The 21,933-nt window shown below is 36.7% G+C and overlaps 1 protein-coding gene across 2 annotated transcripts in view; it reads right to left on the bottom strand.

Annotated features, from left to right (window-relative positions):
* col5a1 (procollagen, type V, alpha 1) overlaps window positions 1-21,933 on the bottom strand; it is a 109,627-nt gene that overhangs the window by 44,664 nt on the left and 43,030 nt on the right. For both annotated transcript variants that reach the window (XM_067422663.1, XM_067422664.1), the window contains exons 5-9: window positions 16,522-16,653; window positions 8,733-8,846; window positions 7,534-8,154; window positions 5,791-6,258; window positions 5,415-5,471 (exon numbers count right to left, since the gene is read on the bottom strand). In XM_067422663.1, the coding sequence (XP_067278764.1) occupies window positions 5,415-5,471; window positions 5,791-6,258; window positions 7,534-8,154; window positions 8,733-8,846; window positions 16,522-16,653 (1,392 nt within the window). The remainder of the gene's footprint in view (window positions 1-5,414; window positions 5,472-5,790; window positions 6,259-7,533; window positions 8,155-8,732; window positions 8,847-16,521; window positions 16,654-21,933) is intronic.

Here is a 21,933-nt window from a genome sequence, read left to right as displayed (position 1 = left end):
CACATTATAAAACATTCAGCAAAAAAGCTTCTAAAATAAATCTATAGTTACAGTTAAAGTCCTACAATTGAATAGATGATTGGATAATTGATGCCATGATCTACCACAGCTATTGTCATGGTAGGAAACAGACACTTTTTTTATATTTCAATTTTAATGTAAGATTTAGTCATTGCATTGTGTGATTTAAATAGCTTTTACATTTCTATAGCTTTATTTTTGTGGTTATCATCATTATTATTCTTATTATTATTTTCACTTTAAGATTCAGTCATTTAACCACTTCAATTTAAATTGAACTAATTTCAGTTAACATTTCCAAGTTTTTAATCTAATATTTATATTTTATTTTTATATTTCATATGAAACTTCTGAATAAAAGAGTTTTCATCATAAAGCAATCATAAAAGGACAAATCATAAAGGAAAATGTTTTTTTAATAGTTTAATTGTTTAAAGCAGCACTAGGTAACTTTTCAACCTTCATAATATATATTTTTAAGACTCTTGTGATGATAAATCGACTTACAATAGGTTGAATGACACGTCTGCCATAGCCTGATGGGGTCTGTATCGTTTTTAATCGTACTTTAAAACTTCGGGTTTCGGGTAGTAACCCGAGAAAAAGAAAAGAACTACAAAATTCGACTGCTTTACGGCATATACGTCACTTCCACCAACACACACTTCCTTACATTCGGACGTGCGAGCCCAACTTTGTTCGTCGGATAATAGATAATAGATAATAGTCATGTCCGAAGCAGCAGAGACAAATAAGAAAGAAAAGGTTTTGTTGGAGAAAAGCAATAAGAGGAAATGAAGAAATTATGGGATTAAAGGCAGGACGAGGATCAAAATGTGACCAGGGTTTGCTCGTCGGCGTGAGCTGAAGGAGGCGTGCCCGACCGATGCTGTCCTGCTTGTTACGGTGAGCTACCACTCAAACATTGAACTGAAGTGAATCTATAATCATATAGATTCTGTAAAACGGTAACCAATAGACTACTATAATGACGCTGGCTTGTAAATGTGAGCATCGTGATTATTTGGCGTTTGAAAAAAATAAAACCCATGAAATTATATTCATATGACATGCTGAAACATATGCCACTGACTGTAACGTTACCTGGGATGAAGACGTTTCACACGCGACGCCAGAAGAACTGTTCAGGGGAACTGTTAGTGCTGCACCGACCCGCGGGACGCTTTTATGAAGTTATTTGGCCCGCACCGCACCACTGTATATATTTTTACAACCCGCCGCGCACCCGCGACCATTAAATAGATATACGGGGTCCGCGGGTTATGAGACAAACCGCGCATCACTAGTTCAGGGCTATCAGGGTCTTCATGTCAACAAATGCACGCGCGATGGCATCCCCTGTTGTAGGATTACAGATCTTACGACAGTAGTTGAGGACATTATTTTTTCCAAACTGTAGGGGGACCCCGAGAGCAAAAGTAGCCAAGTGGGGCTTTAAAAGTGAAAGCACTGTAAAACTGGCAATGATTGGTTGGTTGATCGTGTTAAACCCGCCAATAGCTTGCCAACTGGATAAGCCAGTCTGTGATTGGTTCCCGCAAAAGTGTAACAGAAGCAGTAGAAATGAATGTACAGGTTTCCAGAGTGAGTTGCAGATCAGGCTGGGTTTACCTAGTCTAGGTCATGACATGAGAAATCAAATTTGTCTGGATCTTTTGACATACAAGAGGTTTTTGTACCTCAAGGAACATATTATAATAATTTTAATGTAATGATCATAGACTGTAAAAAAATATGGACGTAATGTCCGTGACGTCACCCATAGGATTTCGATAAGCGGTTTTGAAGCTTAAAGTAGAGACGAGCTGGCCGCTGCCATCTTGCGAGCGCGTCACCGCGTGTCACTCCCGGATAACAGAAAATGGACAAAAAGGCGGGATGTGGGCGGAGCTTAGGTGACGCAATGACTATAGACGGCGGATAAATGGCTATCCACCTGTCACTCAAAGTAACCACGCCCTTAATTATGCAGAACTTTAAGGTTTTATATAACTTTAACGAATGAGTTATAATTTAAAAAAAAAAATCACCCCCTCACAGCTGTCATGAAGGTCAAAATTAGCCGTATAGACTAAAACCACAATTTGTACCAGGCTGTAAACATGTTTTTTTCTGCTGTAAAGTTGGGAATTTTAACATGGGGCTCAATGAGATTCTGCTCCCTACTGGAGCCTGTCCCTAGTGGCCAGTCTATGAATTACACTTTACATTACTTCTGGATTGGCTTCAAGAGAGATCTCGGGAGGTTGCCGCTTGGTAATGATCCCTTTAAACTTTGGAGTCCTGAATCATATTGGCATTGTTGCTGTTAAAAAGTAAAGTACAAATTAATAAGCCACATTTTAGGGTGTTTTAGAGGGAAATTATTCACACTGATCAGCTATAACCAAATATTATGTGATCTATATCAGAACATTCAAACTATTTTGTCTGGAAGTCATCAGTCATGATCAATTACTGATCAAAATGTGCTTGCGTGAGTTGTGTCATAACCACAATAGTGCAATTATATCAAGCAAGCCTATGAAGATTAAATTACAGCCACTGAGAGGTCCAAGCCCAAAGCAGAGGATCATTAGATATACTGTATGTAAAGCTCAGGCTCATTTTACACAGCTGCTTACCAATGCGCCTACATATACTACGTCCTAAAAGTATGTACTCTTTTTGTGAAGAAAAAGTACAAAATATTGAGTGCATAGCAGAAAAGTAGGCAAACTTTGGGGGGAAAAAAACTACTTTGTCATCTTTAACGCACTCTTTAACTGTCACTTAGTTACATGGATCCTGTTTTAAACTGCCCTGTCAGTCATCTCGTCACAGTTGAAATCCTCCATCCTTCAGTTTAATTTAATTTCCTAACGTATCGGAGAGAATTGCAGTAGCACGTTGATCTGCCAGTTGTGGGTATTTCATGCTGAGACTCTCTTCATGCTTTTGCAATTTAAATATGATGATGTGTTTAAAAGTTGCCAAATGGCCAAACGTATCATTACAAAAGTTCACATGCTGCTGCAGATGAACTATAATATAGATAACACTGAATATATAAACTCTTTATCCCTTTATCTAAACCTCTCTACATAACCGCCGAAATCGCACATCCTCCACGTCTGTACTTTTGTAACACTTTTTATCCGCATTTTTAATTCTAATCGAATCCTCGTCCAACTCGCAATGGGTCGTGGGTAGTATAAGCCGTCTGGGGCTGAATCCGAGATCGTCCCCTAAACCCTCATTCACTATTCCCAACTTTAGTCCACTAATACAATTTGCTTGAAGGAGTGAATGAAAACGAGTGCTTGAATATGGAGAGCCTTTGTATGTACATCAGATGTACACTCGTTATTGCGGAGCAATGTGGGATTGAAAAAGTGCACTCAATAATGTCCACTATGATTTCGGACACCACTATAAATGGCTTTCCCTTCAAATAGTGCCCTATTTAAAGCGATAATATTTCCCCCCATCTAGAGGTGTAAAGGTATATGACCATCCAGTGAATAATAGTTTCTGTTCCTCTCAATTCCGATTTCGTTTTAACTCCTACGGTGGTCGATTTAGTCCAAGATTAACATGGCTTCCAGTTCAACCTCGTCCATGAGTGTTCCTTCAAGTGGTGAGGTTACTTTTTAGAAAACTATTATAATTAGTAATCAGCAACAGACTTTCAAAAAGACTTTCAGGTTTTCATATTCAGGTCTCAAGCAGTCCCCCTCTTTACATTCGACACGGTGTCATTGGATGTTAAAACGCGGAAGGCAAAGCTTGAATTTACGGGTATGTCCCTCTTTGGCTAAAGTACTTTCAAGATGGAGGGCCAACATGGTGACCGGCATTCGAACCCCTCACCCGTATGTATTTTCAATGGCATATTATAAACTTACGAGAATACTTTATTACTTGAAAAAAGTAAATATACATTAATGAGCACATATATTTTTGAAAGAACTAAGTGTTTTTAGTTAAGAATAAACTAAAAAAGTTACACAGTGTAGCTTTAAGGGTATAGGGGGTGATTTCGGATTGAGCCGGTGTGTGCATAGATCTGCAACTCAGATTCTAACCAGAAATAGTAGATCTTTGGGATAGTCATTTCAACATACTACAATTTGGGACAAACTACTTCTAATTTTTTTTTACTATATAATTGCGACACACCCTATCAGAGAGAACAGAAGAAAACTGCATTTGTTTGTTGGAACATCATGGTCTAATCTGCCTTTTTAAAGATGCTGTGGTTATTAGCGACGTCCTGAAGACATCATCCGAGTGTGCTGTCGTGGCAGTGGGCATGTTTGCTTTGTTTTTGTGTGTTTCTTACATGCCAATAAACACAGATTCGACACAGTTTGTGTGTGTGCGCAGAAACAAGAGAGAATGTGGGTGCTTGCAGAAAGCAGCATGTGAATTGAGCATTTTTCTTTCTCCCAACCACATGGTCATCCTTCATTAAAACCAGCTGTCCTGATCTGTATGATTGTGCTTTTCCTTGAATCTGAAATAACACTTATCTTCTCACTGATCCACATAAACCCAAACTTTGCGTGGTCTTTCCCTGATATGGCTGCAAAGGTAGGATCCCAGCTAACAAAAAAATATGTTCTAAGAATGTTTTGCTAATGTTCAAATCTAAAAACATTATTTCTGAATGTTATCTTTAATCTTTAAAAAAATCTTTCAGGTAAAAATGTTCCACGAACAATGTATAAATAATGTTTTTGTGCCAAGATTTTAGAATAAAGACCAGATAACTAGGAACGAATGTTTATTAACGTTACTGGGTTTGTTCATAACTTGTTTGTGCATAAGTTCCCTGTAAGCTGGGATCTAGCCTCTTTATACATCCTGATGTTCATTCACAATAAATCCAGATGTCTTCTTGTACTGTGTCCATGCTCTCACGCTGAGAGCGCAATGACATCTGTTTGAAATCTCACAGCTGTTAGACATCAAGAGCCATATATACACACACACACACACGTATACATAGCATTTGTGCTAATCAGGGGAGATAAGATAAGCGACAAGCGATGAGATACTATATATATATATATATATATATATATATATATATATATATATATATATATATATATATATATATATATATATATATGTGAAGTACTATATTTTATATATACACACTACTATTGCACAGTTTGAGGGCAGTAAAATAAAATTAATATTTTTATTCAGTTATATTTAAAGCATTACAAATTATTTCTGAAGGCCCATGTGACACTGAAGATATTTTCAAATATATTAAAATAGAAACAGTTACTTTATCTTGTGTGTGTGTGTATATGGTGAGCATGAAAAACTTGTTCAAATCTTACTGACCCTAAACTTTTGAATGGAGTGCCACTTACAGGTTCAATGATCGCAGGCTCTCCTTTCTGGCCTTTCTCTCCTCTCAGTCCATCCACCTTTGGAAACAAAAACTCAATTTTATCAGTTATATCACTTATATCAGTGTAAACACAAAGTGGATTATAACTGGAGTTGCAGGTAATATATAAAACAAACAATTATGAGAACTTTATGATAGTTCACCCAAAAATGTATTATAGGTCAAACCCTGTATGAGTTTCTTCTGTGGAACACACTATTAAAAAAATATATTGAAAAGAATGGAAGGACATTCTCCTTTTGTGCTCAATTGAGGAAACCAACAAAATATAAAAAAATATATCCAAAGATTTTTTGCATAGATGTTTGGGTTGCATGGGCAGAACTAGAGATCACCTGTCCGTAGATCTCGTCGGTCTCTGCAGGCAGCTCTTTGTTGCCGTCGGGGTATAGGTCTTCATATTCATACATCTTCTCCAGTTCTGCATCAGTGTAATCTGTGATGGACTCCTCCTTAAACTTGTCAATATCGATGGAATCGGCTTCTCCACCGATTCCTCCCTGTCCTCCTGTGGCAACAGACCCCGCCCCCGCACTGGCCCCAGCACTGCCGAATCCGCCCCCAACTGAGCCACTTGAAGAAACAGACCCACCCCCAACTGAAACAGACCCGCCTCCAACAGAAACAGACCCGCCTCCAACAGAAACAGATCCGCCTCCAACAGAAACAGATCCGCCCCCTACGGACACTGAAGTGCTGCTGCTGCCGCCTCCTCCCACGGTATATTCTCCCTCATTGTATCCGTCATATTCCTCTCCATAGTTCAGATCACCGTACTGGGTATCATCATACCCACCACCAACCTGCAAAAACATCAGACATCATAACCCACCAATAACTATTAAATATCTAAGCAAGTCCATCTTAGATATCAACCCAAAATCAAAAGAAAAGAAAAACATTTCTTTATAAACCAAAACATGATAAAAAATGATAAAAAGCACATTATTCTGGGGATTTTTGCCATTATATTCAGTGTTGATTCTCATTATAGTCTGTACTACAGCATTTTTATGCTCGTAAAAATAGGCTTTATTTTCTTAAAACAAATGTGTGTGTTTTATGTTTTTTTTAAAGAATTGCAGTATATTTGCGTTTTATTGCCAAAGGTTTTGAGACAGACTGCACGATGGTGAAGACGTGCTAAAAACGGACGCGCGCAAAACTCGTCCGGAGTTTTATATCATCAATGAAAGACGCGTTCGGTGACAGCGAACGGTGGCTACAAAGGTGGCTACAAAGAAATCTCTAGCACTCGTTTTGGTCATAGTTTGTCTTGAAAAACTGAGATATTTGACTGTCGTCGTAGGAGAAGTCACACTGCAGGATCGTGTGCCAAATCTTCTGACACTGCCAGAATTTCGTCTGAGGTAAAATTTGATTGCAGCGCTCATTAATCGGCTGCCGGTGAACATGTCAAACTAACGACCAAAGACGTCAGATTTTAGCCTAGGATCAGAGGAATCTGTTAGGATTTGCTAAATTTGTCTCAGACAGCCAAATCGTGGCCAAAATCGCACAGTGGGCACCTGGCTTAAAGCATTAAGAGTTCTTTTCGTCAGAACTAAGGGGCTAAGCCCAACCCCTGAAAAACAACCCCCACACCATAATCCCCCCTCAACCAAACTTTACACTTGGCACAATGCAGTCAGGAAAGTGTTATAATATAATATTATGTTATAATACCACTTACAGTTTACCATTATATATTTAGTAGAGAGGAAATTTCACGACTGGACATGGAGCGATCCATTCTTTCACAAATGTTTGTAGAAGCGTCTGCATGACTAGGTGCTTGATTTTATATAACTGTTGCCATGGAAGTGATTGAAACACCTGAATTCAATGATTTAAATTCAATGACATTATATATATATATATATATATATATATATATATATATATATATATATATATATATATATATATATATATATATATATGTGTGTGTGTGTATAGTATCTTGATACACTATTATAATAAAAGCTGCAGTAATTGCAATAATAAGCAAAACTTTCAAAACACATGAAACGCATAGAAAAATCGTTAAAAATATAGTCAATAAAACGTAAACTCACTGAGGTAGAGGTAGAGCTAGAGCTGGAGCCTGTACTAACTCCAGAGCTGGAGCTGGAGCTGGAGCCAGAGCCGATACTGATTCTGGAGCTGGAGCTGGAACCTGTACTAACACCAGAGCTGGAGCCAGAGCCGATACTGATTCTGGAGCTGGAGCCAGAGCCAGTGCCGATACTAGAGCTGGATCCAGTACTGATTCTGCTGCTAGAGCCGGAGCCAGATGTTCCATTGCTAATCATTGTGACAGTTGAGTGCACTCTTCCACTTCCTCCTCCTCCTGATGATGATGATGATGATGATGTGATGATCTGCCTGTCCAGGTCTCCTCCCAATCCCATATCCACCTCACCCAGTCCGATATCTACTTCTCCTCCAGTGCCTGTGCCTGTACTAGTGATCGTGATGGTCCGGGAGCCATCAGGGCGTGAGGTCGACTCGTCGTAGTATGTTTCGTATCCGTTCCCGTATCCATCGTAGCCTTCGTATGGGTCTTCGCCATAATTTGTTGTAGAACTGGAAGATGAAGAGGATGAAGAAGAGGAGGAGGATCTACTCGAACTGCCCTGGCCTCCTGTTCCACTAGTGATAACTGAGGTAACGCGACCGCTATCCGGAACAGGCACCTGGTAAACACAGTAAACAGACACTTTTTTACCGCTAGGCTAGAGATTTTCTGATTCAGTGATATTCAGTTTCACTCCAGTTGAGCCCAGATAGGAATATTTCAGTTTCACTGTGTAGAAATTCTCTGCAATCTAATGCTGGGAACTGTGCGAGTCCATCTACAGTACTTTTAAGCAACAGTCCCGCTCTTTTTATTCATTAAATATCTTTTTACTTGCAAATATGCCAAATTATGGAATAGAAATGGCTAACAAACAGCTAACAGAAATGGCTAACAGTTTAATGATGACTTTGAGGATAAATATTACATTTTAATTTATAAAAATCTATGATTAATAATTGACTTTTTTGTTAATTAAAATAAAAAAGAAATTAAATATAGAAATATAAGATGAAGCTTACAGATAAAAAAATAAATAAAACTAAAATAAAAAAATTTAATGCTAAGCAGAAAAAACTTTTAAATTAAATACATTTAATACAATTAAAATGAATAGTAAAATTAAAAAATAAAACCCATTTAAAATATTAATATATACTATAAATAGTACATAAATAATACTAAAATAACACTGACCGTTAGGTCTTCAGTTTCGGTTTCAGTCCATTCATCAGTTGTCAATTCCGTTGTCTTTTCTGTGTCCATGTCCTCATAGTAGGGATATTCGTAATAGTAATCATCTTCTGTTTTCTGAAGAAAAAATGTGTGATTATTGAGTGTCATTATATGATAAAACACTGTAAAAAAAGGTAAAGAACTGATCAATGAGTCACTGATAATTGTGTTTTAGAATATGACAGAACACCACAATAGAATAAAAGAGTTACTAATATTAATATTGTAAATTATTTATTTGTTTTTAGCTTTCTTAGATAAGTGCATATGGGTGGTTGACTATATTCGATGTACTGTAGTCTCATGGAATGAGATCATTCAAGCTGCATCCATAATAATTATGTTAGCAAAATGCTGTTTAAACTAGTTTCAGATGGAATATAAAACGTCACACCGCATACTACCCATAAAGATATAAACATGCATATGGATCCATTTTGGAAATCTTAGCAATGCAGAAAGCTAATTATTTCAAAGCCTGAGGACATGAACATGAGTTCAGTAGAGTCTCTCAAGAGTCTCTCAAGCACTGACATCCTGTAATTATGGGAATTATGACTTGATGTGACTACAGCATATGTTAATTTGTTATTTGTTTTCCTCGATAAAAAAAGAGCAAAACCATTAGTGCTTATTTTATATTTAAAACATTCAAGTGAGAGCAAATACATGAAAACATATTTGAATATAAACAGTAAATATGTTGAATATAAAAGTAATATATGAATATAAATATATTTTAAAAGCACAATATTTGAAATATAACACTTAAGGTGGAACCAATGATTTTTATTTATTATATTAATATAAATGTTTTACATTATATTTTTATAAATATATATATATATATATATATATATATATATATATATATATATATATATATATATATATACGTGTGTGTGTGTGTGTGTGTGTGTGTACAAATTCTGACTACAAAACTAGTATATAAATATATTTTAAAAGCACAATATTGTAGGTGAGAGAAATGATTCAATGGATTTTAAAAAAAAGTATTATTATTTTTCTATTTTACTTTATTATTATATTTATAAAAATATTTTATAATAAGTAAATATCCATATACAGTATGTGTAGATATAAAACATAATATTCTGAATATTATATATATATAATAAAATGAATTATATTTAATAATTATATTTACTATTAAATTATTTATTATATTTATATGAATATTTTACAATAAATTTTCAAATAAATAAATAAACATATACAGTATATGCACATATATATTTGAAAAAAAAAACAAAGGAAAGGAGGGATTCCCTCTGATGAATCAGGCGGAAATCCATGTTCTCTCTTATCTAGCGAAAAAGAGAAGAACGTGAGGAATTCCAGCCGCTCGCCGACCTCTCACTCGGATCCCCCTTCTGCCTCTCTCTCCCTAATTCCCACACATTAGCAACGGATAACTCATCACGTTTTCATCTGTAGAGAGATTTCACTGATATTTAAACGATGGAAGTGGCTTTTGAAGGACTGGTCAAAGGTGCAGGAGCTTTTCTTTCATATTGCCCCCAACAAATGCCCCACACTCAGATTTACAGCTCCTGACACACACAGACGTGAAAAAGGTGAGCGCGAGGTCAGAAGACGGTTGTTTCCATGCCAACACACTGACATCAAAGCCCTGAAAGATGTAAAAGCCCATGCATGGCTGAAAATGCACCACATGCTGCAGTCACATGTATGTAATTTATTTTTACAGACATAACTCAGAGATAACTGCCATATGTTGGCCACAACAGTTTTCCGATAGGAAGCTTCTCCCTTTTGTGAAGATTACTGCCAGCTGTGGTTTGATTTTCGATTATGTTTCATTTATTTGTTAATTTATGTTCCTGAATATCAAATGGTAGAGTGTTTTCAGGGTGCATGCATATATGCAGAATGAGGGTTGGAAACACTTTTCCAAATGCAGTCAAATGAATTGAATATAGTAATCTATAACTGTGAGCTTCAAGCATCAAATCCACCAGAAACTCCAGTTTTATTAGTCACATAACCGATCGAACCAAGCGATCTTTAATCAGATGGAACAGGACGAATATTCGGAATAATCTGATCTAATCTGACCTCTGACCTGTAATCAGTGATGCCAGTAACGCGTTACATAGTAACGCGTTACTCTAATCTGACTACTTTTTTCCAGTAACGAGTAATCTAACGCGTTACTATTTCCAAACCAGTAATCAGATTAAAGTTACTTATCCAAGTCACTGTGAGTTACTATTTTAGTCATTTTCCTTTGTAAAAACCGACAGCTTATCAAAATTCTCAGCCCGAGTCCGGCTGGAGCCCGTGTTTTTTATTTATTTATTTTACTTTTTACATTGTTGCAGCCATTAAAATAGTTCAGTTTTGTTTTTAATGTCAAAGTAGTTATTTTTCGTTTCGTTTCTTTTTTATCCTAATTTAGAACAATGTTCAGAGCAATTTTTTGTTTGTTAAATTAAAGTTTATATAGGCAAGACAATTCAAGAGTTGGTTTGAGAGACTAGGCTATTAAACATGCGGTTAACTCACTGGGTCGTCACATAAAAAAATTAAAACTTTAATTTAACAAACAAAAATTGCTCTAAACATTTTTCTAAATGAACTCAATAAAGAAATGAAACGAAATATAACCACTTTGACATTAAAAACAAAGTAGGCTAGTTATTATACCACCACAAAGGCATTTCTGACGAGCTGAGGCAGGCTGATAGATTAGCCTACTGCTCGCAACGGCGCTCAAAACAACGAAACGGGCTACACAATCTAAAAAAAAAAAAAGGACATGCAGGTTGTCTTATAGCCTACCTTAGACTTCAGCTAAATTAATATAAATCCGATCTTCAATTCCCGCGGTATAGCCTATGCTCATTTAACGGAGTTTACATCAAAGCAAAAGATTCTAGCATTTTATTCAGCAGCCCATTTCAAATTCAAAGATCGCAATATGAGAGAGAGAGACCTAAGCACTGGTAAGATCATTAGTCTCATTAATTTATATTGAAGATGATTGTGTTTTGTGTGACTTATTTTAAAGTTTCATTAACGGCCATTTGCGTTGGCTTGCTTTACTCATTTGCAGCGATGTAGCAGTAGCACCGTCATATCTATCTGACTACACCATAACACGCTCTCACACATTTATTTCTTAATTATTTGCCAGGAGTAAAATTTACACATGTGGTTTAAACAACCAGATATATTTACATTTGTCCGGTTTAGTTTGAAATGCTTTCATGCACCTTCTGAATCGGTTTGTTTGAGTGATCAGAATTAAATACGTCTCGAAAGACTCTCGGAAGGCATTTAGGCCTAACGTTACTCCTGGTCATTTAGCAATCCGATAGATACCTGCTCAAAGAAAACGAATGAAGGAACCGGTTGTAAAAAGGCCATAACTCTAGCAGCTCCACTGAAGAAACGGACTCTTTAACCCTGCGCGAGCCATTTCTCGACAGTGGCGCAAGCTATAATGGTCTCATGTTGTTTCCACCAGCACATCTCATTGTTCATTTTAATTATTAAAATAAATATAAAACGAAGGAGAAGCCTAAAAAAGGGGCGTAAAAAAGTCGGGGCCGTCAGGCTCTGGCATAAATGCAATAAAGTGTGTTGCCAAAAACGGTTGTCATTTCTATTTTGAGGCGGCAGGGGTGTTGTCGGCAACTCCTGAATGTAACTAATAAAGTAACTTGTAATCTAACTTAGTTACTTTTAAAATCAAGTAATCTGTAAAGTAACTAAGTTACTTTTTAAAGGAGTAATCAGTAATCAGTAATCAGATTACTTTTTCAAAGTAACTGTGGCAACACTGCCTGTAATTACCTGAACCATAATCATACACCGTTTGTTCGTCGGCCAGAGGAAAACTAGCACCCCGACTGAGCCTGGTTTCTCCCAAGGTTTGTTTCTTCATTTCGTCACCTGATGGAGTTTTGGTTCCTTGCCAACATCGCGTCTGTCGCCTTTGGCTTTTGCCTTGCTCAATGGGGACACTAAATATTCAACTTTATTACTGGTCTGGCTGCGTTGACACTATACGGGAACTGAACTGAGCTGGATGATGTAAAAAGCACTATATAAAGATGACTTGACATAAATGTGAAATTATATTTTTACCTCTCATTTGCATTATATTGTGCATCTCTGCATTTCTTTTGACGCTCTTAGCTCCCATAGAGAATCAATTGAAATCGTTTGGTCATCACCGTGTTATTCAGCCTAAACTATTTTCTCATATTTTCACATGCTAAATCTCTCATCTTTCATTTAATGCCTTCTCTTCCTCTCTTCATAGCGCTCAGAGGATATTGGCATGTGAGTGAAGCCAGATGGACAGAGACTGAGTATGAACACTCAACTGACCCCATGAAATAAAACCTGTGCCATTTATGTTAATATACTCCAAACCGATGACAAAAAAAAAAAAAAAAGTGTTTTAAATGTTATTTCTAACAGAAAACTATTAGCACTTAATTTTGTGTCAAAACAATGTTTATTCTTTACATTTGAACATATAGGCAAGCCAAACTGAGCTCAAATGCTCAACAGGCCGAGACCTGCTTCTGTGCTCTCATTTCCACCCTTTATCACTCTCTCGTTCGTTCTTTCTCTGAATGATGAGGTCATGCGTTCGGTTGGAAAAATAAATTCTACATTGCTTGCAGCTGGGTCTTTTCCGATGAAATGGAAAGAGCCATAAAGAATTAATATGCCTGAAACGTACACACACAAGTGTGGGCAGGTATTATTACTCCGTTTTAATTTGTTTCTCATTCCTAAGACTGAATAAAACAGAATAAATGTATAAATAGTCAAACAGTGAGTGCTTTGTGCTGTCAGATATGCCAACTGTAACACCAAAACCAGATTTCTACATTTTCTGAAGAAAACCTGAGCAGTACTTGCACTCATAATAAATTAACGGCTCACCCTTATGACCTCCGGTCAAAACATATCTGTTGTGAAAACTGCCATGGCTAGGGATTATTGCTAAGTACTTGGCTGATGTGAAGATTTAAAAGTGCTTCGGCTGTCCAAACACTCAACATGTTTCTGACTTCATTTGAGCTGATCTCGACAGGCTACAAGAAACTGATCTCTGCTCTCTGTTTTTTCTTTGGTTTTGTTCAGACTGGGCCGAACAGAACGCCAAGGACTCTAGGACGCCCTTAAAGGGTTACTTCACCGCTTTTTCATATTAAACTATGTTATTCCCTTAACTAAAACGAGTTGATAAATACCTCTCTCATCTCAGTGCGTCCACTTAATCTCTCTGACGCGCGGTGATGATCTGATAGCATTTAGCTTAGCCCACTAAGCCCAGTTCATTCACTATGGTACCAAACAGAGATCAAGTTAGAAATACCAAACACCTCCACTTAAATACAGTTACACGAATAGTTGAACGATCAAGTATGGTGACAATATAAAACGTGGTACTTCTCTAATCGGATTAAAAAGGAGAACTATAATGTATGGCGGATTAGCACTTCTGAGAGTACTTCGGCTCGGCGCAGTAAAAAGTCCCGGCCGAAACATCTTTCCTCACACCTCCCCCTCACTCTCTCATTTCTGTCAATAGAGAGATGTTCGTCCTCGAGACTTGATCGTTCCACTATTCGTGTAACTGTATTTAAATAGGGGAAACGTGGAGGTGTTTGGTACTTCTAACTTGATCTCTGTTTGGTTCCATAGTGAATGAACTGGACTTAGGGAGCTGAGCTAAGCTAAATGCTATCAGATCGTCACCGTGCGTCAGAGAGATTAAGTGCACGCACTGAGACGAGAGAGGTATGTATCAACTCGTTTAAGTTAAGGGAATAACATAGTTTAATATGAAAAGGCAGTGAAGTATCCCTTTAAGCTGTTTGTGCACCAAAGTATATTTTTCAATTGTTTTCAATGGGAATTGTATTGACGTTTTTCATTTTATATATCAGCGAAAATCATATACTAGTAACTAGGGGTGTAACAATATATCCCCAAATAAAAATTATGCACATTTTGTTTCACCCCTACTAATAACACTTCCATAGACATTCCATATCATATCAAGCAAAATGTCTCATTTGCTTTGTCGCCGAAGCACTCCAGCTCCTGCAGTCAGAGTGGCGGCTCATCATGGGAGGCAAGAACAACCCGCGGGGGGAAAAACGCGGCAACACAGTGCAGTTGAACTCTGTTGACATTTGACAACGCGTCGCTTCTTTGCTCTGATTGGTTGTAGGTCTATCCAATTGATGTCTTTCCTGTTTCGGTGGAAACACGCCCCATAATCACAGCCCAATGGAGCAGTTTCAGACTCATATTCTGACTAGAATTGAGTATGACCATGTCAGGCTAGCTCATCCAGGTACTACAAGTTATCTTGACCGGTACTACTTCTATGCTTAACGCTGGTGCCATCTTGTGGCTGTTAAATACTTAAACATCCATGGCTACAATGGAAGACTTCAAGGATGGCTTCCTTTATAAAGTTTTAAATATGGATATTTTTCTTACACAAAAGCATCAATTCGAATCAGAAGGCCTCTATTAACCCATCGGAGCCGTGTGGAGCACGTTATTTGACGGACAGTTGCATTTTTTATGGACTTCAAAAACAGCTACAACTACTGCTAGGATTAACGTTAGCCTGGACTTTTTAAATATAACTCCGATTGTATTTGTCTGAAAGAAGAATATCATATACACCTATAATGACTTGAGGGTGAGTAAATCATAAGTTCGGTTTCATTTTTGGGTGAACTAACCCTTTCAGCATTCATTTTCAACATTTAGCAGCAGTAGATAAAGGCTTAAAGCAGTTTGGAACTGTTTTTCCGTTTGGAAGCTTTGCGTAAGAGCAAATAAAATATTTAATCTCAAGACAATATTTTGTGTCTAATTTATTTGAGACTAGTAGCCGTGTAATAAGCGGGCTAATGTACACCCAGCCGGTTGTTATGCAGAATGAACCCCCCTGATCACTCTGTCAGAGGTTATTCTGCGATAACAACCGGTTGGGTGTACATTAGCCCTTACATATATATATAAAGGGGAATAGCACGTGGTTACATTTACTGAGGTGACATTACAAACACCTCAGTAAATGTAACCACGTGCTATTCCCCAAATGTGCCGAATCTGCGAAATGCAAGGTTGAGTAGGCAAATCCATAGTTAGAGACTTGTACCTCCATTGGTAAAAAAAAAAAAAAAAGACAAGTTTTTGCCAATTATGATCGAGTATTTCAAGTTTAGCAATTAGGAGTGTTGATAAAAGTAACATGGCAGAGGAGGCAAGACTCCATTGGTATATCAACTAATCATCGAAGAGATGTAAATTATGTGACATTAGTTTAAACTAATACCACTGACTATGTATGGAGAGTAGATATAATAAACATTTGATCATAAACTAGTGACGGAAAACTCCATTCCTCTAGGCTACAGCAATCAACTTCACGAAACGGCCAACATGCTCTTTTAAAGAACAGAGGGGTGGATTTTTGTGACTGAAATTATGTCTTTTTCTGTACATTTTCTGTCAAATAAAAAAAGCAGTTTAAAAGTGACGCTAAAATGTTGTGTACCTCCTCTATATTAAAACCCATCAGCTGCCACTGTCTGCAGCGAGGCGTTTTCAGAAAAGTGCCTGGCCTTTTCAGCTGGCTAAAAAAGCTTTGGTGGCACAGCCGTATCGCTCTTCCATCTCTAAAGGGAATCCTGGAGGAAGTGTATGAACTTACAGATTTATCAGTGTTTGGGTCTTGGTTCTGGGGCTGTTCAGGGGCAGGAACCTCACAGTCGGGGCTGTAGTGCTCACAGTAGTCCAACGCAGCACGATGGTCCGATACAATCATCAGTTGCTGGATGTCACCCTAGAAACAGAAAAATCAGCCATTATAACTTCTGAAAAGAACACAAAACAAATATAAAGGATTGACATATCTTTATACTAGATCTAGGGCATGTAAAAGGAAACATGAGGCAGTGGATCAGCCAACGTTTTACTCCCTATAGACCACAGTGAATGCCAAATCTAATTTGATACAAATGAAAACAAGGATGTTATGGATTGAAGTGCAGTCCATTTAATCCACCATAAAAAAGCAGTTATATGTCATACAGCATACAGGGCTCATTCATTCATTTACTAAGAAACTATTTTTATTGTTTTTTATTTGAATCATTTTAATGATATATTGAATAATAATAGTAATAATAATAACAATAATATGTGTGCTTGGCAATTATCACAATATAATTAATCGCATCTAAAATAAAAGTTTGTGTTTACATAACGTGCGTGTATTGTGTATAATTATTATATATAAATTATATATATTATATATAAATACACACACATGCATGTATATATGTATAATTTATATATGTTATATTTATATACAAGATAAATTATATAAATATATATATATATACATATAAAATATAGGCCAACACATGAAATAATATATAATTATACACAGCACACACACACACATTATGTTAACACAAACTTTTATTTATATAGCGGTTACTGAATTAGTCTGACTCACTGAACCACTATGTAACCAATTATTGAGATGAATTATTTGGATGAATACAGTTGAACTGTTCACAGAAAAACCTTAATAAGAACTGTTATACCAAAAAAGTATACCAATGCATAAAGAATCAAACAGCAGTCACACATCTGGATGAGCTGGGCATTCATATGAGGAAGGAAGTATACCAGGAAGTAAAAACATCACATCAAACTCATCCAAAACTCAAAACACACACAGAAACAGAGGAGATAGCTGAGCTATCCGCAAAACAGCTGTACCCTTTCATTCAATAACCATGGTTTTAGGAGGGAAAAAAATTAATAGAGCATGGAAAAGGGATGAAACACCTGTTTCAATAGGACAGGAAACACACACACACACACACACACCGAGTTAAAGTGGGTCACAGACTGGGAGGAGAGAGTTGAGTCAGAAACTGAGCAGATCCCAAATATGTCCATTTAAATTAGGGCACAATGACCAGCACCTGTACACGTACACACAGACACACATACACACATCACAGGTTTTACTATCCTTGTGGGGACATGTGGAAAAGTTCCCTTACCATATGAAAAGGTCATTTTGTGTCATGACCGATGTAATCTGATTCCAATTCATTTTCTGTAGAGCTTCTGAATTTGTTTAATAATTGATGGATTTTACAACTGTAGCACTGCTATTTTCCTGCTTTGCAATAATCCGTATTGTATACAGCGCTATATATAAAAAATTACTTGACTCACAAACAAAATGACCCTTTTGAATCAGTCAAAAAGACTGCTGCAGTAGTTAAAGATAAACGTTAACAAATGGCTTTTCTTTTTCTTTCAAATTTTCTTTTAATTAAATAATAAAAACATTAAAATATTGTGGCATCAGCTGAGACATTTGCTGTGTTGGTTTGTGCGTATAATTGTTTTAATTTGTTATGTCGTTTGACCCATTTTAGTTTGTTTTGAAAGTTTATACAGTTTAACTAAATAGAGCGAAACTTCTTCAAAAGCCAATGTTGCATCATCATTATAAAAAATAGTATTGTTTAGATGTATTTATAAATGTGCAGGAATTACCACAGTGATTTATTGTAGCAGTAAAACTCATATATCAGTCTAATCTGAGACTTTTCCTTGTTATACATGCACAAATACACATTTTTCCCACAGCAATCCAAGGAAACTTGTACAAGCAGGCGGAGAAAATGTAGGCAAAGTGAGTGTGAACTCAGAAAGATGAATGTCTGGAACTGGCATGAGTTTAGAGTCAAACATGAAGAGACTAGCGCACACACACATTACCAAATAAAGAAGATTTAATTCATCATGGGAGAGAGAGAGAGAGAGAGAGAGAGAGAGAGAGAGAGAGAGAGAGAGAGAGAGAGAGAGAGAGAGAGAGAGAGAGAGAGAGAGAGAGAGAGAGAGAGAAAGAGAGAGAGAGAGAGAGAGAGAGAGAGAGAGAGAGAGAGAGAGAGAGAGAGAGAGAGAGAGAGAGAGAGAGAGAGAGAGAGAGAGAGAGAGAGAGAGAGAGAGAGAGAGAGAGAGAGAGTTGTGCAGAAGGCTCTCTGGGCTGTGTGGAGATTTGGCTGCATGTGACCAGACAGAATCAGCACACTAAAACACAAGAGCAGCGGAACATGATCCACAGAGAAAACTGGAAGACAAAACGACCAAACAGCTGAACAGAGAGTTCTAGATGACACATTACATAACAGAGAGAATTATGGGTAAAATAAAATAATAATAGTTCTCAGAGAAACTTGTGCAGATGTTAACATGACAAGTTTTACTTTAAAGGAACTGTATGTAAGAAATGTTTTTCAGTTAATCATAAAATGGCCCTGATATGTCACTAGACATGAAGAAATCATGTTAATTTCAAACACTTATATCCCTGATAACAGTAGTCCGACCAGGATATTGTCATTTAAAAGTTGTTGCAGCTCTCAACTGATGTTGATGTTTTGGCCTGAAGCTCCGCCCTCCACCTGTCGACCAATCACGAAGTCAGTAGGGTTTCGGCATCCGGGTTGCCAGATCTGCTTTAGTTACCACAGCTGCAGATCAACAAAGGTTCCTGCTGATCCTGCAGCCGATCTGGCAACCTCGAGTCGGGGAAGGGGAGAGGGGATACACCGCTCTACAGTCATTTGAAACTGATTGCAGTACCAGTTTTGGCCACAATCTTACATACACTTCCTATAAGCTACCTTTACTTGGTAGTCACTAGTGGTGTAACGGATCACAAAACGTTTTAAGTCACAGAACGGATAATTTTTCGGATCAGCAAAAAAAAGCAGCATAGATACAAATAAGGTCTAACAGTAGTATTCTGGTACAGAAATATAACAAGTGTAAAATAACACTATAGTGTTTTGTTCGCTGTATTAATTAAATATAGATTAATCTTTGTTAAAGGTGCCTTTTGTTGTTTGATTAACAATGAAAGAAAGCAGCAGGTATTTATAGGCCGCTGTCACTTTAAGACGAGAGAATGACCTGGCTGCAGCCTGCAGAATGGGGCAAATCTGATTTCTTTCTCAACAGTTTACGTTCACTTAAGACATAACTGACTGTGTTTACAAGAATAATTGCAGAGATGGGTATTTTGACAATTTTGTGTGTCCATTCAAGTGCAAGGAGACTCGAAAGAGGAATCAATTTGCTGTTCGCGCAATCTGAAACGAACCTTCTTTGCCTAAAGGTAACAGCACGCGTTCTCTTTTCCCTCCTCTTGAACTTGAATGGTTTAAAATCATCTGAATGTTTAAATTGGTTAAAAAGTTTAAATCGTTTCACACGTGCAAACGATACACTTTCACTCTATGATGTGGAAAACTTTCCAATCAATCTGCAAATCACATGTATGGAGAGCCTTGAGGCCTGGTCTATATGGATCATGGATTAACTATGATCTGTTGCACCCATAGTCAAATAACTTAAAAAGTGATTAATGGAACCTGTTGTCACAATTGAAATAAATTAATTGTTAAGAAATAAATTGTTTTAATTAAACCGTTTAAGTTCAGTTCTGTTGGCATAATAATTTTGATCATTGCATATTTTATAGTTTAAATGCATAGTTTAATGCCGTTATGTTTGACATTTAAAAAAGTTTCTGTAATATTAAAGTTTTTGTGGCATTATGCTGAAGAGTAGATACATGAACAATGTAAAAAATAAATCCATAAAATAACAGAAAAGGTACTGGCAGCTCATTACCTGGACATTGTATTTTTGTTAACCCTAACATGGTGAAGATCAAAATTCTAAATAAATGTAAATAATAATAAATAATAATTCTGTTCACGAAAAATCACTTTAATTAAATCACTCATTTATTTTATTAATTTATATAATTATGTTCTTAAAATGCAATTTATATAGATTTTTATTTAGCAAGGATTAATTACATTTATAAAAACTTTCTTATGCTTTATGCTTTTAATATTAATATTTCATATTTTATTAATATTAAGAGGAGGAGGAGGAGGAGGAGGAGGAGGAGGAGGAGGAGGAGGAGGAGGAGGAGGAGGAGGAGGAGAATAAGGATAAGAAGGATGAGAAGGATGAGAAGGAGAAGGAGAAGGAGAAGGAGAAGAAGAAGAAGGAGAAGGAGAAGGAGAAGAAGGAGAAGGAGAAGGAGAAGGAGAAGAAGAAGAAGAAGAAGAAGAAGAAGAAGAAGAAGAAGAAGAAGAAGAAGAAGAAGAAGAAGAAGAAGAAGAAGAAGAAGAAGAAATCAAAGCAGAATATTAGAATGATTTCTGAAGGATCATGTGACACTGAAGACCGGAGTAAAAATCAGAGGGAAAAATCCATCACAGAAAAAAAATACATTTTAAAATATATTCAATTAGAAAATAGTTATCTTAAAGTATAATAATATTTCACATTACTGTTTTTATGGTATTTTTGATCAAATAAATGCACTCTTAATGAGCACAAGAGAGTTCTTTCAAACAATTTGACCCCCCTGAACTTCTGAAAAGTATATTTGCATTAGCTTTTTCTCCAAACAGTGTAAGTAGCATCAGTGTCTGTCCTGGTTTCATTCCCTGTTTTTGTTCTATTTGTCACTCATGACATTTTCCGAAGGCTTATACTGTAGGAACAATGACTGTAGTCATTTCTCGTTGGCTGTTACTCTGGATTGTTTGCCAGTGTAAACATGTGTTTGGACTTGACACCAGATTCAGATCCAAAAATCCAGAGTTCCTAAATCCACACACACTTCAAACATTTTCAACTGGCCCAAAACACACAAAGACAAATCTACTGTCTTAATGTAAACTAAATATAATCACTGTAGATTAGTGAGCTTTATTTTTAGCAGGCACTCTTATACAAAGCAAATTACATGAACACAATGGTAAAAGACTTTTCAGCTAGCACTGAACAACTATCTTGTAACATCCAAAATAAAATCAGATGAGCCATAAGCTTAAAATAAAACGTTTGGGATTTATAAACAATATATAGTCCATCATAAATCCCCATTTCCCTTGAATCTATGATTAATCTCAGTCATCTTCCGCTGTTCATAAGCTAACAATAGCACAAACTGAAGTCATTTCTCTCTGTCATCTGGGTCTGTAAAATGAACCCTTGGAATTCA

The sequence above is a fragment of the Pseudorasbora parva genome, chromosome 18 (assembly GCF_024679245.1).
Source record: "Pseudorasbora parva isolate DD20220531a chromosome 18, ASM2467924v1, whole genome shotgun sequence".
Taxonomy (NCBI): Eukaryota; Metazoa; Chordata; class Actinopteri; order Cypriniformes; family Gobionidae; genus Pseudorasbora; species Pseudorasbora parva.
Note: the sequence above shows the minus strand (reverse complement) of the source record. Positions and strands in the feature narration are given on the sequence as shown.